This window comes from Sesamum indicum, linkage group LG6, assembly GCF_026168435.1.
Source record: "Sesamum indicum cultivar Baizhima isolate 11 linkage group LG6, ASM2616843v1, whole genome shotgun sequence".
Taxonomy (NCBI): domain Eukaryota; kingdom Viridiplantae; phylum Streptophyta; class Magnoliopsida; order Lamiales; family Pedaliaceae; genus Sesamum; species Sesamum indicum.
Window position 1 is genome coordinate 5,559,906 of NC_142662.1, and position 12,011 is coordinate 5,571,916.

A 12,011-nucleotide genomic window follows, 5' to 3' on the forward strand; every position below is an offset into this window, starting at 1 on the left:
TAAAATAATTTTTTTTTTTTTTATAATTAAAAAATAATTAACTCCTCCCTTAGCTTTACAAAACACTTAGTAGACCGTTGTCATAACTATTGTTTGCGTGTGTGGTAGATTTTTTCTTTTATATAGTATAGATAGATAGATAAATAAAGTTAGAGATGTTATTTTATTTTTTGAATATGATTTTTACATGGATTTGTATTTTTTTAAATTATTTTATATTTTTCATATACGAACAAGATCATAACACGTGATGCAATGATATCTTATGAGTATTTGCGAGCGTTTCAAAAAACGCTTTTCAACTTTTGATTTAAAAGAAGGATTATTAAAATGATTCGAATGTTAGCTTCTACTTTTAAAACAACTAAAAAAAGCACTTTTAGACTTTGGGAGTGCTTCTAGCTGCTTTGACTTTTTCGTAAATAAATTTAACTTTACTTTTGACTACGTTACCCTTATTAAAATAATTTTAATTCAACTTTATCGTATTTAATTAATTTTAAAATTATATATTCAAAGTTGATATTGAAATTTTCATATAAATTGAATAATTTAACAAATAATCAAATTTACATTTTCACATGTTTAATATTTTAAAATTTTTATATTTATTATTCACATAATCTAATTTTATTATTTCGTTCTTATATTATTACTTGACTAATCAATAAAATATATATATTTTTCTTTGCAATCATGCAAGTTTAATAATTTGTATGAATCAACAATTAATTATATTATTTAGTGGGAGTATTAAAAAATTAAATATATTTTTTTAATATTTTTTAAAAATTAAATATAAAGCATACTAATTGAAATAATTTTTTTTAGTGGAAAAATAATTTATCAACAACAGTAAGTGTAGTAATAAGCAAAAAAGTAGTATTTTTTAACATATAAGGACAAACGGGCTTTAATCAATTAAATTTATTTTATTTTTCAAATACTATCCAATTTAACTTTTATTTATTTTTTAATTCTTTTTTACAAACGCTACTACTTTTAATTCTGTTACAATTTTTAACTTTTTCTACAAAATTACTTTCTCTAAAAGTAGAAGTCTTTGCAAACATTTCCGTTGTAATCAAAGTGCGATAGCCTTTTCCAACTTCATTTATATTAAACAAAACTAACCATTATTAAATAAAATATTTAGGACGCATTTGGTAACATATTTAAAGGTACAAAAAAAATTCACCCATGAAATGAATTTTTAATGGTTATGTTTAACAAAGAAAATAAAAACACAACCAAAACATGTTAAACAAATAAATATTAAAGCGAGACAGTAGTTTTAATAATACATGAAAACAACATCATGTGATTTAAAAATTATGCATTAAAATATTATATGGCTGATCAACTTCCATGATTTGATTTTCAAAAAATGATTTTTTTTTTACTAAATGTACTATATTGTAAAGAAGTTGTAAATATTAGGGCATATTTTTATAAAAATCATCATTTTGCTAATTATTGTTAAAAAAAAACTTAATTTAAAAATTTAATATTAAAAAATTCTCGTACATAGGAAAGAGATGGAATGATTTGTTGGTCTTCATTTTAAATACTAGTACAAAACCCATGTCAAGGCGCGAAAAATATTTTTATTTTTTATCGTGACTATAATAAGAAATATTCTTATTAAATAATGGACACTTATAAGGTTGAATATAATAAACTACCATTATGTAGTGGTTCTAATAAAAATTAAATAAAATATTAGTTTCTATGAATTGAATGAGTTATCAATAATTATTTAGAAAAATGTAGATTTTTATTTTTTTAATTTATATCATGATTTATTTATGTTGTAGTATTGTTGGTGGAATATACCTATGGTTCACTTTATTCATTTTGTGTTTTATGATTGTTGATACCTTGATGCGAGCTGCTTACATGATGTTTCTCTAGTTGCAAATACAGAATATCTAAAAATTTCAAAATTAATTTTTTTTTAAACTCTTCAATGTCCGATTTTTTTATTGATGGTTTTACTTGATGTCCTTTAGAGGAAGCAACAATGAATCTACCAGTCGTGTTATTGTTGGTAATAGCATTGATACATGTCAATTTCTAGTGCGTTGCTACGCATACATACAATTTGTCCTTCTTTTCGAACAAATCACAAAATCACCATTAATAAAATCACAAACTAAGAAATAAAAATGTTATCTCATTAAATCATCAAGTGAAAGAAAAATACCAAAACAAAAATAAATAAATAAATAAATAAATGTGGCATACCTCTTCATAGTCAATAAATAAAATAAAACAACGTAAATAATGAGAGAATTCTCCATGGTGGGTGTGGAGACTAATAGCTCTGTATATAGTTAGGGATGCATTCTAGAACTTACTTTAATATTAAATCATACTTTTATATTTTTATTTTTAAATTCATTTTTTATTTAATATATTTTTAATTTATTTTTTATTTATAATTTGAATAAGTGTATATTAAATTTGTTTTATTTAAATTTGCATATATTTATATATATAAGAATTAATCTTTACCTAAAAGATTTATAATTTTTAAATAAATTAATAAGTAGCATACATCAAATTTATTTTTATAAATTTCATATTATCATATTAAATTTTAAGTTTACTATCAATTAGTCATTGCTACGTTATAAAATTTAATGGGTTTATAACTTTTTACTTTATTAATTTTTTTAGAAATATACCCTTTTCGGATTTTATTTTGTCATGTAAAAGAATTTAGATAAATGTTAGATTATTTGATTTTATTTAAAAAATTTATAAATTTGTTCAGATTAATTGGTTAAGAATTGATACAATATAAAATTCAAACTTATCTCTATCTTCAAATATCTGTTTATTTTTTATTACTATCATATTAATTTTTTATAATAAAAATTCAATTTATTTGTAATTTTTTATTTTATTAACTTTTATAAACCACATTAATTTTCTGGTGTCTCTTTGGATTCTATTTACCATGTAAAAAAATACTTTTTTTTTTCTTATTTAATGTAGATAAAAATGTCCTATTATTTGTGGATAGTCTCAATAGTTCCGTTTTATTATAGATAGATAAGGGATAATTACACTCCTTTCATCTGAATTTTTTTGTAATTACATGTAAATTCCCTGTAATTTTTGAAATTACATCTAGTATCTCTAAAGTTTGCTTTCATCTAACAAGTAAGTCCATTTGTTAGGTAAATTTCATTAAATTTATTGATATTAATAAAAAAACTGAATGCAAATTGATATTTATCCTCAATTACCTTATCACTGGTTTATTGTAAGTCAACAAATTTTTTTCCGCCTAAACTATCTTTATAACAATGAAAATGTACCTCCCCACATTTATTAATGCGTGAAGATGTATGAAAATAATTTAATCATAAAAAAAAATTTATTCAACCTATAATAAATCAATAATAAGCCAATAGGGGGTAAATATAGATTTTTTTCTAATTTTTTTTATTTAATATCAATAAATTTGCTAAATTTTAACTAATATATAGATTTATTTATTAAACTGAAGCAAATTTTCAAAATACTAAATACAATTCTTCAAATTATATAAGATCAATATGTAATTATGCTAAAACTCAAATAAAGAGATTGTAATTACCGCAAAATATAATAATATGATTTCATTCATTAAAATTTAGATTCCACGGATTGGCTAAAGGCGTGTGTCAAGCACAGACGCACATCCAGACCCACTTCGCCTCCCTCACCTACCTAGCTACTACCCTACGCAAACCAATTACAGTGAGAGAGGGAGATAGAGAGAGAGTTAGAGAGAGAGGGGCTCGCTGGCCGTGCATCAGCAGAAAATGGGCATCACCGTTCACAACTCAACCGATCTGGACCTCATAATTGAGGACTATTACATACAGGATGCGGCCCGAAATGTGGGCTATTACGGCGGCTTAGAGTACTCCGTTCCCGCCCGTGGCCACATGACTATTCCCACCTCCGTCTTCATTCAGAATGTGTTGAAGCACTTGAAACCTCAAGAGGTTCATCTCAGGAGTGGTGAAGAAACACTCAAAGTGTGGCTTGGTGAAGATTTTGTAAACAACTCGGGGAAGGAGGTGTTCTTTGAGATGAAAGATGAGGGCACCGTGGGTGCGAGGTTTGTTGGAAGAAGTCCAATAACCCTTTTTCAGCGCATCTGGTGCTTTTCCGCTCTCTTTCTGTCTCGCTTTCTCTCCTAAAATTGATTGATTAAATTAATTGATATTGATTCTTCTCAGGGGCATGCTTCCTTTTCACGGAGCTGGAGCTACTAGAGAGAGAGAGATGTTACGGGTACGTATTTAGCTGGATCTCGGTGTAAGCCTCACCTGGGTCTACAGAAGCTTGGGTAGATTGATTACAGTTTCATTGTGCTCATACATACTTCGTTCTTGAATATACTTGTTTATATATATATATATATAATTTTATTCATTTATATTGCGTTTGATATAGGTGGTTTATTGCTTTCGGGTTTCCTTAGTTTGTCCTCATTATGTGATGGGCCACGCTCTGTTCTTTCACTGCTGCAAATGAATTTAGGATGAAGTAGATTTTTTGATTGACAATATGACTGAAACCATTTGTGTATGTTGCTTTCTCGCCCTATAAGATTCTTTTCCTTGAGATCTGAAATTCACCATGGAAACTTCTGTGCATGTTTCGTGATATTCCTTTTGTCTGATAAGCCCGTGGGCCACATACATCCAGTAAACCATGCGTTCTAAAATGTAGCATCACTGCATCCATGAAGCTTGATAAGTTTTTCATATACACCTTTCCTCCTTATCTTTCATTTATTCAAGTTACAATGTGCCTCTATGTGATATCTCTCCACATTTTCCCTCACTTTCAAATTTGTGCTAGAATATTTCTCTTGAGAGATGTGGAAATATGCTTGTCAAGCCGCTATGCGCCGTTAAGCTTTGAATACAATATAAGCACAATGTTGTGTCCTTTTGAAATGGTAGTTGCACCCTGTTACGCAAACACGCAACATGGGGTAACTTTTCCTGTCAGAAGCTGTTTTGTGCTAAGATTTATCTGCAGTAGATAGTCAGGTTGGCATGTAATTGAATGGCCAGAGTATGTAGATTGGGTATAGAATGAGAAGACTTGGTGATTTCATCTGATAGAGAGCTAAAGAATTCTTCTCAGTCCTGAATGTAACAAGTGTATTTAAATTAAACATGGAGCATAGCCTAAAGGCACTTAACTCGAACAATGACATACTTATTTCGCCAATGAAGTTGTTACTACAGTGAGATGGTATGGTAAATATTGACTAAGTTACAGTTGGGATATGTGTTGATTCATTTCCCACCACATTCTGCTCAAGTTCTATGACGATGAACATTACTGTCTCGTTTGCCTTCTCATTTGAGGCCTTGTTCTTAGTATTGTATATCTCTCATGTTCCAGCGTCGATTCCGTTTGTCACTCATCATTCACAAGCAGAAGGGTCTTTCTCTGCACTGAGACTTCCTGCTTTATGTGTTTTCTTCATGAGCTCAACTTTGCAACATCTTTCCCCTTAAGTGAAGTTGGATGCAATTAGGGGTTTCTGATAAAAGATCTGATTGGGTGACACAATATATAGTAATTCTTTCAAAACTTGAATAAAGTGGGGTAGTCAAACTATTTAATGACCGTAAGTGCAAGCAGATGAGATAATTGAGCCATTCATGCTATTTAGAAAACCTGGTTCAGTTAACTAGAAGCATGCTTGTCAAGAAACTACAGACCATTTAGATATGCTTACAACACAAGTGCCACATGTTCTGACCTTGAAATCTTAGTTGCTCACTATTACGTGACATGTAGCATCCCGAGAAGGTTTCCAATTTGAACTTGTTTTATGTTGAGATTTATTGCAGTAAATAGCATGTGATTGAATGCTCGGGGTAAGTAGATTGGATATAGATTGAGAAGACTTGGTGAATTCTTCTCATTGAGGGCAAACGAATCCCTTCTACTTAGTCGTGAAGATGACAAGTATATTTAGTTAATTGTAGGGTACAGTGTGCATATATTCCATTTTTATTTGGACTCTACTGTTAAGTATAATAGTACAACATTGTTTTATCTCACTTAGTTTCTGGTATGAAGTATATAAACTTTGCAATGAAGATGTTATTGTAATGAGAAGGTATGGAAAAGGTCGACTAAGTTGCAAATTAGTTCTGGTTCATTTCCATTCTCCTCAATCTACGACAATGTCTAATGCTGTCTCATTTGTCACCTTGTTTGACATCTCATTCCTGTCTTCTGCAAACTTTCACATGCTGAATTCTATTTCCTATCACTCATCATCCTAAGAACATGAGGGTTCTTCCCTGTGTTCTTGTTGCTGGCTTGATGTAGGGTTCCACACTATGATTTCTTCATTAGGTTAACCTTGTGATGATTGATATTTCATTTAAGTGATGCAAGCTGCAATACGGTCCCTGAAAAGTATCTGTTTGACAATATAGCACATTTTCTCAAAGCTTTAATATAATTAAAAGTATTGAATGACCAGTGGTTGAGAGGAAAGCATGAATTGATACTCGAGCATTTGATTAGAAGGGTCTGTTTTGCCTCATTTCATTGCCTATATGTGTGAACTCATTTTAATAACTTGGGGACAGCTTGCTTTATGAATTAGATGATTGCCAAACATGATTCATTTACTGTTTGTTGGTCGGATAATCAAAATCTTGTAAAAAATCCTTGGATTAGAGAAAAAGATAGAATGACCTGCGTGATTTGGCTTCAGCTGTGTAACTGCGCTTAAATTCCCGTCTCTTGTCTTGATGTGGGTATCATGCATTTTGTTTTGCTTAACTTTTCTCCATCTAATCTGACTCAGTCTTTGACAGTTGCAAATCCTTGTTTATCAGGAGTGACTCAAATAGAGCAGTGAGAGCTGGATGTCGAGAAATAAATTCGCAGCAGATCCTTCCACTTGGTTAATGTCAAGCAGAGTTGGGTTGAGTTGAGTTGAATAATGCATCTATGGTCATATAGCTAATGAATGTGGAGTATTGTTTGTACGTATGTTTGTATGGGAGATATCTATACATTACAAGGCTGGAGCTAATGTTTCAATTTTTAAGTGTTGAATCCAAGCTCAGTTAATGAAGTGAAAGTATTAATTGAGCTTGAATTCAGCACTCAAAAATTGAAACATTAGTTTCCAGCCTTGTAATGTATAGATATCTCCCATACAAACATACGTACAAACAGTATTCCACATTCATTATACATTAGTGAAAGAAAACTTGGAACAACGAACAAAATATAAACCTCAGAAGTGAAAGAAGAGAAATGAGCTAGAAGAGGAGAGCTCTCAAATTTTATTGTGTAGAATGAAATGAGTTTACCCTTATTTATAGAGCCATACCTAAGTAGTTGGAAAAAATGGGACTCTATCCCATCCACAAAAATTCAATGGATTTATTTTAATATTTTAAAAATAAAAAATAATTTTAGAAGTCTTTAGAAGTCTAAAGAACTAGTCATTCTCCAACAAAAAGTTGTTGGGTGTGAGTTACCTTGAAACTCGAGCAACATTTGTATCAAAAATAAAAATATTGAATATTTGATTTGATAATTCATACAAAATAAATTGTTTTAGTAATTACTCTCTTCAACAGTTCTTAAGGTAACATTTATTTTTCTAAACTAACAAATACGACGCTTGCAACAATTATAATAAAAATCAACTTTGAGCGATTGCGGTCTTGTGGATATAAATCTTTTTATCAAACCACGAAATTTTATGTCTTACAACTATACTTTTTTTCATATTTTCTCTGCACGTGAAAGGGGGGGAGTCCGGAGGGTCATCAAATTAAGAACAAAGAGCAAGAAATTTTGAACGTGTAGGCTAAGGTTTTCAGGCTAGCAAATCAGTACTTTATATTTCAAGGGGTTAGTCTAATGGATGAGATGCAGACTCAACCTCATGCTCCTCCTTTGCATCAGCGCCTCCTCCCCATCCTCCGGATGCCAATGTATATGATTGGACTAGTTATCGACATGATTCACTGAGTAATTGTGATATACTTGTCATGTAATTGGTCATTTTTCTTAAATTATACACCAACCATACTACAAGTGTACTGTAATTTTTGTATAATTAATTTAGATTCGATCAAATCCGATTTGAGTTAGATTTTTTTCAGTTAATATAGCTATTGCAAACTGTGGATATATGATCAATATTTATTATAATTTTTTTATTCTTAGCCCCGTAATAATTACTTATAACAAACAATCATATTTCCTGTAGCGAAATATAAAAATGTGATTTTTGTTTTATATAATTTGAGGTTAGGGGAAAAATAATTTCTAATCTGAGAAGAGAATAAATATGAATCGAATACAGAGAATTAAATCTAAGTGGTTATATAGATTATGAGACCTCGAATATTTACTAAAGTAATGATGAATTTTGATGTGTATCTAAATTTAATTTGTGTTTTATATACATATATTTATTTATAGAAGTGAAATGATGGTGTGGGGTGTTATGCAATAAACTTGTGGTATGGTGCATGGAAGTGCTAAAATGAGAATATTCGATTTATTATTCCAATAGAATTAGCATATATTTATGTACTAGGATAAATCTGTCCTATGCACAATAATATCTATATTTATATATTTTAAATTAACTATTTTTTTAATAATAAAGCGTTCCAACTCAATAACCCGTGATATTCTGTCTCTTGGAGAAGCTATCATACATAATTTTCTGCTCAATTAAGAAAAAGTTTACTTGTCAAATTCTAATGGCCAAGTAAAAGTTTGTGTAAAGATAGACATGAAATGATCAACAGACTACAGTTCAAGAAGAATGGTAAAGTATATAATAAATATATTATATTTATTGCATGATTAACTAAACTCGATCAGATCTAATTTGAATAAGAATTTTGATCCGTTTCCATGCAACTGACTCGTAGCTTTTTATGTTTGATGAGAAAAGCAGGCTTGGCGGCTTTCACAATTCACCTACCTCCTCTTTCTCTTTCTTATTTTCCATACTTGTCAAAGCTTTTAACTTATCTTTATATAATAATCAGTCCCCTTAACACTTCTTTCCTTTCCTCTCTCTCTCTCTCTCACGGACAATAATGGGCAGCAAGAAAGCATTTTCAATCTTGGGTTGCAGTGATATGAAGAGAAGCCCTTCAGAATTGGCACTTGAGGAGCTCTTTGCCTCCAATGATGATAACAGAAGTCATCATAAAGCTGACATCTTTGAAGCGTCTGATCATGCACTCTTTCCCATGGGGAACGGCGATCACATGCATTTTTCGTTCAAAAACTCGGTCAGTTTTATAATTTGAAAAAAGAAAAAGTAATATCTCTTTTGTGTATTGAATCTTAACTAGGGATTTTATCTGGGCTTAATGCTTTACACTGCCAAGAATAGTTGTTGCAGTTGATGTTATAATTTGAAATTTTGAAATGATTAGACTTGGTGTATGTTCCTGTGTTGTGGATGACATTTTACTTTTTTGCAATTATCATTCTTTTATAGGTTGTTTATGGGATATATAGTGTTATTATGGGAATATTTCTGTGTTTTTGGGTCAAATTGTTGAAAGTGAAGTTGGCTTTGTGAATTGATGAGTGTGTTTTATACTTTGGCAATTGAAAAGCAGAAACTTGTAATGCTCATACACATAAGCCGCACTAACAAAAGTTGCATTACACATATCAAATTCTTACCAATAAGAACAAGACATAATAAAGGATATATATTGTAACCTGATCATGAGTGATGAGATGGCCCTTCTCTTTTTCTGGAACTCAGGAAGTGTCAATCAGTCTTGTCTTGGAAAATAAATTAAAATGAAATGAAAAACAAACAGGGAAGAAAGAATTGAGAGATACATACATGTGAATTGTTATGGTTGTTGATGTCTTAAAATGATCCTGGATTTTGTATTTGATTTTTCCTGTGTGTTCACCTGCATCAAGTTGATGCATTTTGCATGTGAATAGACTTGCTTATTTTGTACTTTGTTCTTGAATTTCAGCAAGTTCTAAAAGAATTATCGAGTAGTGCCTCGTTGGTAGATATGTCGTTTTTGTCACCGAATCTTTATCCTAATCAGTCCAAGGTGATCGACTCCCAATCAGCCATACGCGGTGAGTAAATGTCTCTAGTTTTTGTACAAGTTAATTCATGGTTGCTTCACAGTATTAGGTGATCTCTATTCTTTTATCTATTTTCATCATGGGGGGTGATAAAAATTACAACCTGACACCTGAAGTATAGCGTGTTATGCAGTTGATGGTCAGATGTCGACCAAGAATCAGACGGGCTGGGATAACCAAGCAGTTGGAGCTAGCAGTGGTTCATCACACGAGCAATCAGACGAAGAGGGTCAAGAGACGGAAGCCGGCTCTTGTGATCAAAGCACTAATCCAGTAGATATGAAGCGCATCAAAAGGTAAATGTTAGTAAACTTGATACAGAATGCTGGGAACTCAAGCACAAGAAAACTAATATCAAGAATGTGCACGATTCCAGGATGGTTTCCAACAGGGAGTCCGCCCGGCGTTCAAGAAGGCGAAAACAAGCACATTTAGCCGATCTTGAACAACAGGTAGTTCATAAAAACTAGCATTGTTTGATGAACTGAAACTCCCTAGAAAAGTCATGAACTTTATCCAATGTGCTTGTTGAGAACTGGCAAAATTGTGTTTGTACAGGTTGAGCAACTACGAGGAGAGCATGCATCCTTGTTCAAACAAGTGGCCGATGCTACTCAGCAGTTCAAAGATGCTACGACAAACAATCGAGTGCTTAAATCAGACGTCGAAGCTCTGAGAGCCAAGGTACCGCTCGTCGTTTTCTTCAATATGTTTATGTTTGAATTCCCTGCTTGAAAGAGAGGTGATCAAGATGCATGTACCGGAACTTTGATCCTATACTCTGCAGGTGAAACTAGCTGAAGACATGGTTGCTCGCGGCTCGATGACCTCAAGTTTGAGCCACCTTCTTCAAAATTACTTGAACACGCCCCAAGACTACATGAATTACAACGTAAACCGCATCGACAACGTCGCTCCATTAGTCTCTGCTCGTGGAGACGACAACTCTCCGTATACTGGAATGTCTGCAGCATCTCCCGTGCCCGATATGTGGACTTCTGATCAATCTCACATTGCTCAGTGAAGTAATGTAGCTTTCTTTGTAATTCTCAGTCTACATACTTTTGGTGCCCAAAGACTCCAAACAGAGTCCAGTATAGTTCAGAGAGATTAACTAGTTATATGGCAAGTGGATTATATTCCGGGAGATTGATTAATCACGTGGCAAGTGGATTACATCTGTGGAAAATTTTTGTTCGGAACCAAACCAATCACATGGCAAGTGCAATACACTTGTCATATGATTGGTGTATAGTTGGATTGGTTCGGATAAGAATTTTTCTTACACTTATTGTGTGATTGGTTAAATACAATTAGACTTAATTTGCATAAGAATATTCCTTCGAATTGTGTTTTTTTTTTCCTTTTTCTTTTTAGCTACGTGGATGAATGTATTATATTTATATATACTTGATTACCTATCTTGTATTATAAATTAGGTTGTATATAGTGTGGAGTGGTTGCTAAAATTTTTAGGTGTTGGATTAACAACGTAACTATTTTATCCATAGGCTCGAAATATATCTATTTCAAAGTTGAATGAATTGCCATTGAATTTGGAGTAGATTGTTTCATATGGGAACGATCCCAACGCCTCTAACAATTGTGGATTTCAAGTTTATTTTTTTTAACTCGAGAATCAATCCGATAGCACTACCTTGATCCCATCAATATCTAATGGGATGCAATTGCATTTCTCGTAATTAGTTATAGTAGATGAAATACGAATTGCAATAAAAAATCCAATCCATGGGACTAACGCCTCATTAGTTTGGATTCAAGATCATAAAAAGTGGAATTTATTGATTAGCATAAACCTGATTGAGCTTAGTTAGAGAGAGAATTTCCATATG

General features: G+C 31.7%; 2 protein-coding genes and 1 long non-coding RNA gene across 5 annotated transcripts; 2 read left to right on the forward strand and 1 right to left on the reverse strand.

Annotated features, from left to right (window-relative positions):
• Positions 1 to 3,670: 3,670 nt before the first annotated feature.
• Positions 3,671 to 7,481, forward strand: LOC105164950 (uncharacterized). Of its 2 annotated transcripts, none has more exons than XM_011083800.3 (3): positions 3,671 to 4,162; positions 4,242 to 4,296; positions 6,864 to 7,481. In XM_011083800.3, exons 1-3 carry the CDS (start codon positions 3,819 to 3,821, stop codon positions 6,888 to 6,890), a joined length of 426 nt encoding a protein of 141 aa, XP_011082102.1. In that variant the 5' UTR covers positions 3,671 to 3,818; the 3' UTR covers positions 6,891 to 7,481. The 2 variants fall into 2 exon arrangements, with proteins under 2 accessions (XP_011082102.1, XP_011082103.1); XM_011083801.3 differs by having other exon boundaries at positions 3,673 to 4,162; positions 6,885 to 7,481.
• On the reverse strand, positions 5,098 to 6,881 carry LOC110012202 (uncharacterized). The gene is made up of 2 exons (XR_002287373.2): positions 6,742 to 6,881; positions 5,098 to 5,578 (listed from the first exon to the last, which is right to left on the reverse strand). It is a non-coding gene; the product is annotated as an uncharacterized LOC110012202 (long non-coding RNA).
• A 1,644-nt stretch (positions 7,482 to 9,125) lies between the features above and the next one.
• Positions 9,126 to 11,505, forward strand: LOC105164949 (bZIP transcription factor RISBZ4). Of its 2 annotated transcripts, none has more exons than XM_088881750.1 (6): positions 9,126 to 9,323; positions 10,038 to 10,149; positions 10,280 to 10,454; positions 10,535 to 10,610; positions 10,717 to 10,842; positions 10,946 to 11,505. In XM_088881750.1, the coding sequence occupies exons 1-6, from the start codon at positions 9,126 to 9,128 to the stop codon at positions 11,180 to 11,182; spliced, it is 924 nt and encodes a 307-aa protein (XP_088737876.1). In that variant the 3' UTR covers positions 11,183 to 11,505. The 2 variants fall into 2 exon arrangements, with proteins under 2 accessions (XP_088737876.1, XP_088737877.1); XM_088881751.1 differs by having other exon boundaries at positions 10,292 to 10,454.
• The last annotated feature ends 506 nt before the right edge of the window (positions 11,506 to 12,011 follow it).

Coding starts and splice junctions, on each gene's coding strand:
- LOC105164949 (XM_088881750.1), top strand. CDS start 9,126: ATGGGCAGCAAGAAAGCATTTTCAATCTTGGGTTGCAGTGATATGAAG. Junction 10,611..10,716: donor TAGCCGATCTTGAACAACAG/GTAGTTCATAAA, acceptor GTGTTTGTACAG/GTTGAGCAACTACGAGGAGA. Junction 10,843..10,945: donor TCGAAGCTCTGAGAGCCAAG/GTACCGCTCGTC, acceptor TATACTCTGCAG/GTGAAACTAGCTGAAGACAT.
- LOC105164950 (XM_011083800.3), top strand. CDS start 3,819: ATGGGCATCACCGTTCACAACTCAACCGATCTGGACCTCATAATTGAG. Junction 4,163..4,241: donor ACCCTTTTTCAGCGCATCTG/GTGCTTTTCCGC, acceptor GATTCTTCTCAG/GGGCATGCTTCCTTTTCACG. Junction 4,297..6,863: donor GAGAGAGAGAGATGTTACGG/GTACGTATTTAG, acceptor AGTCTTTGACAG/TTGCAAATCCTTGTTTATCA.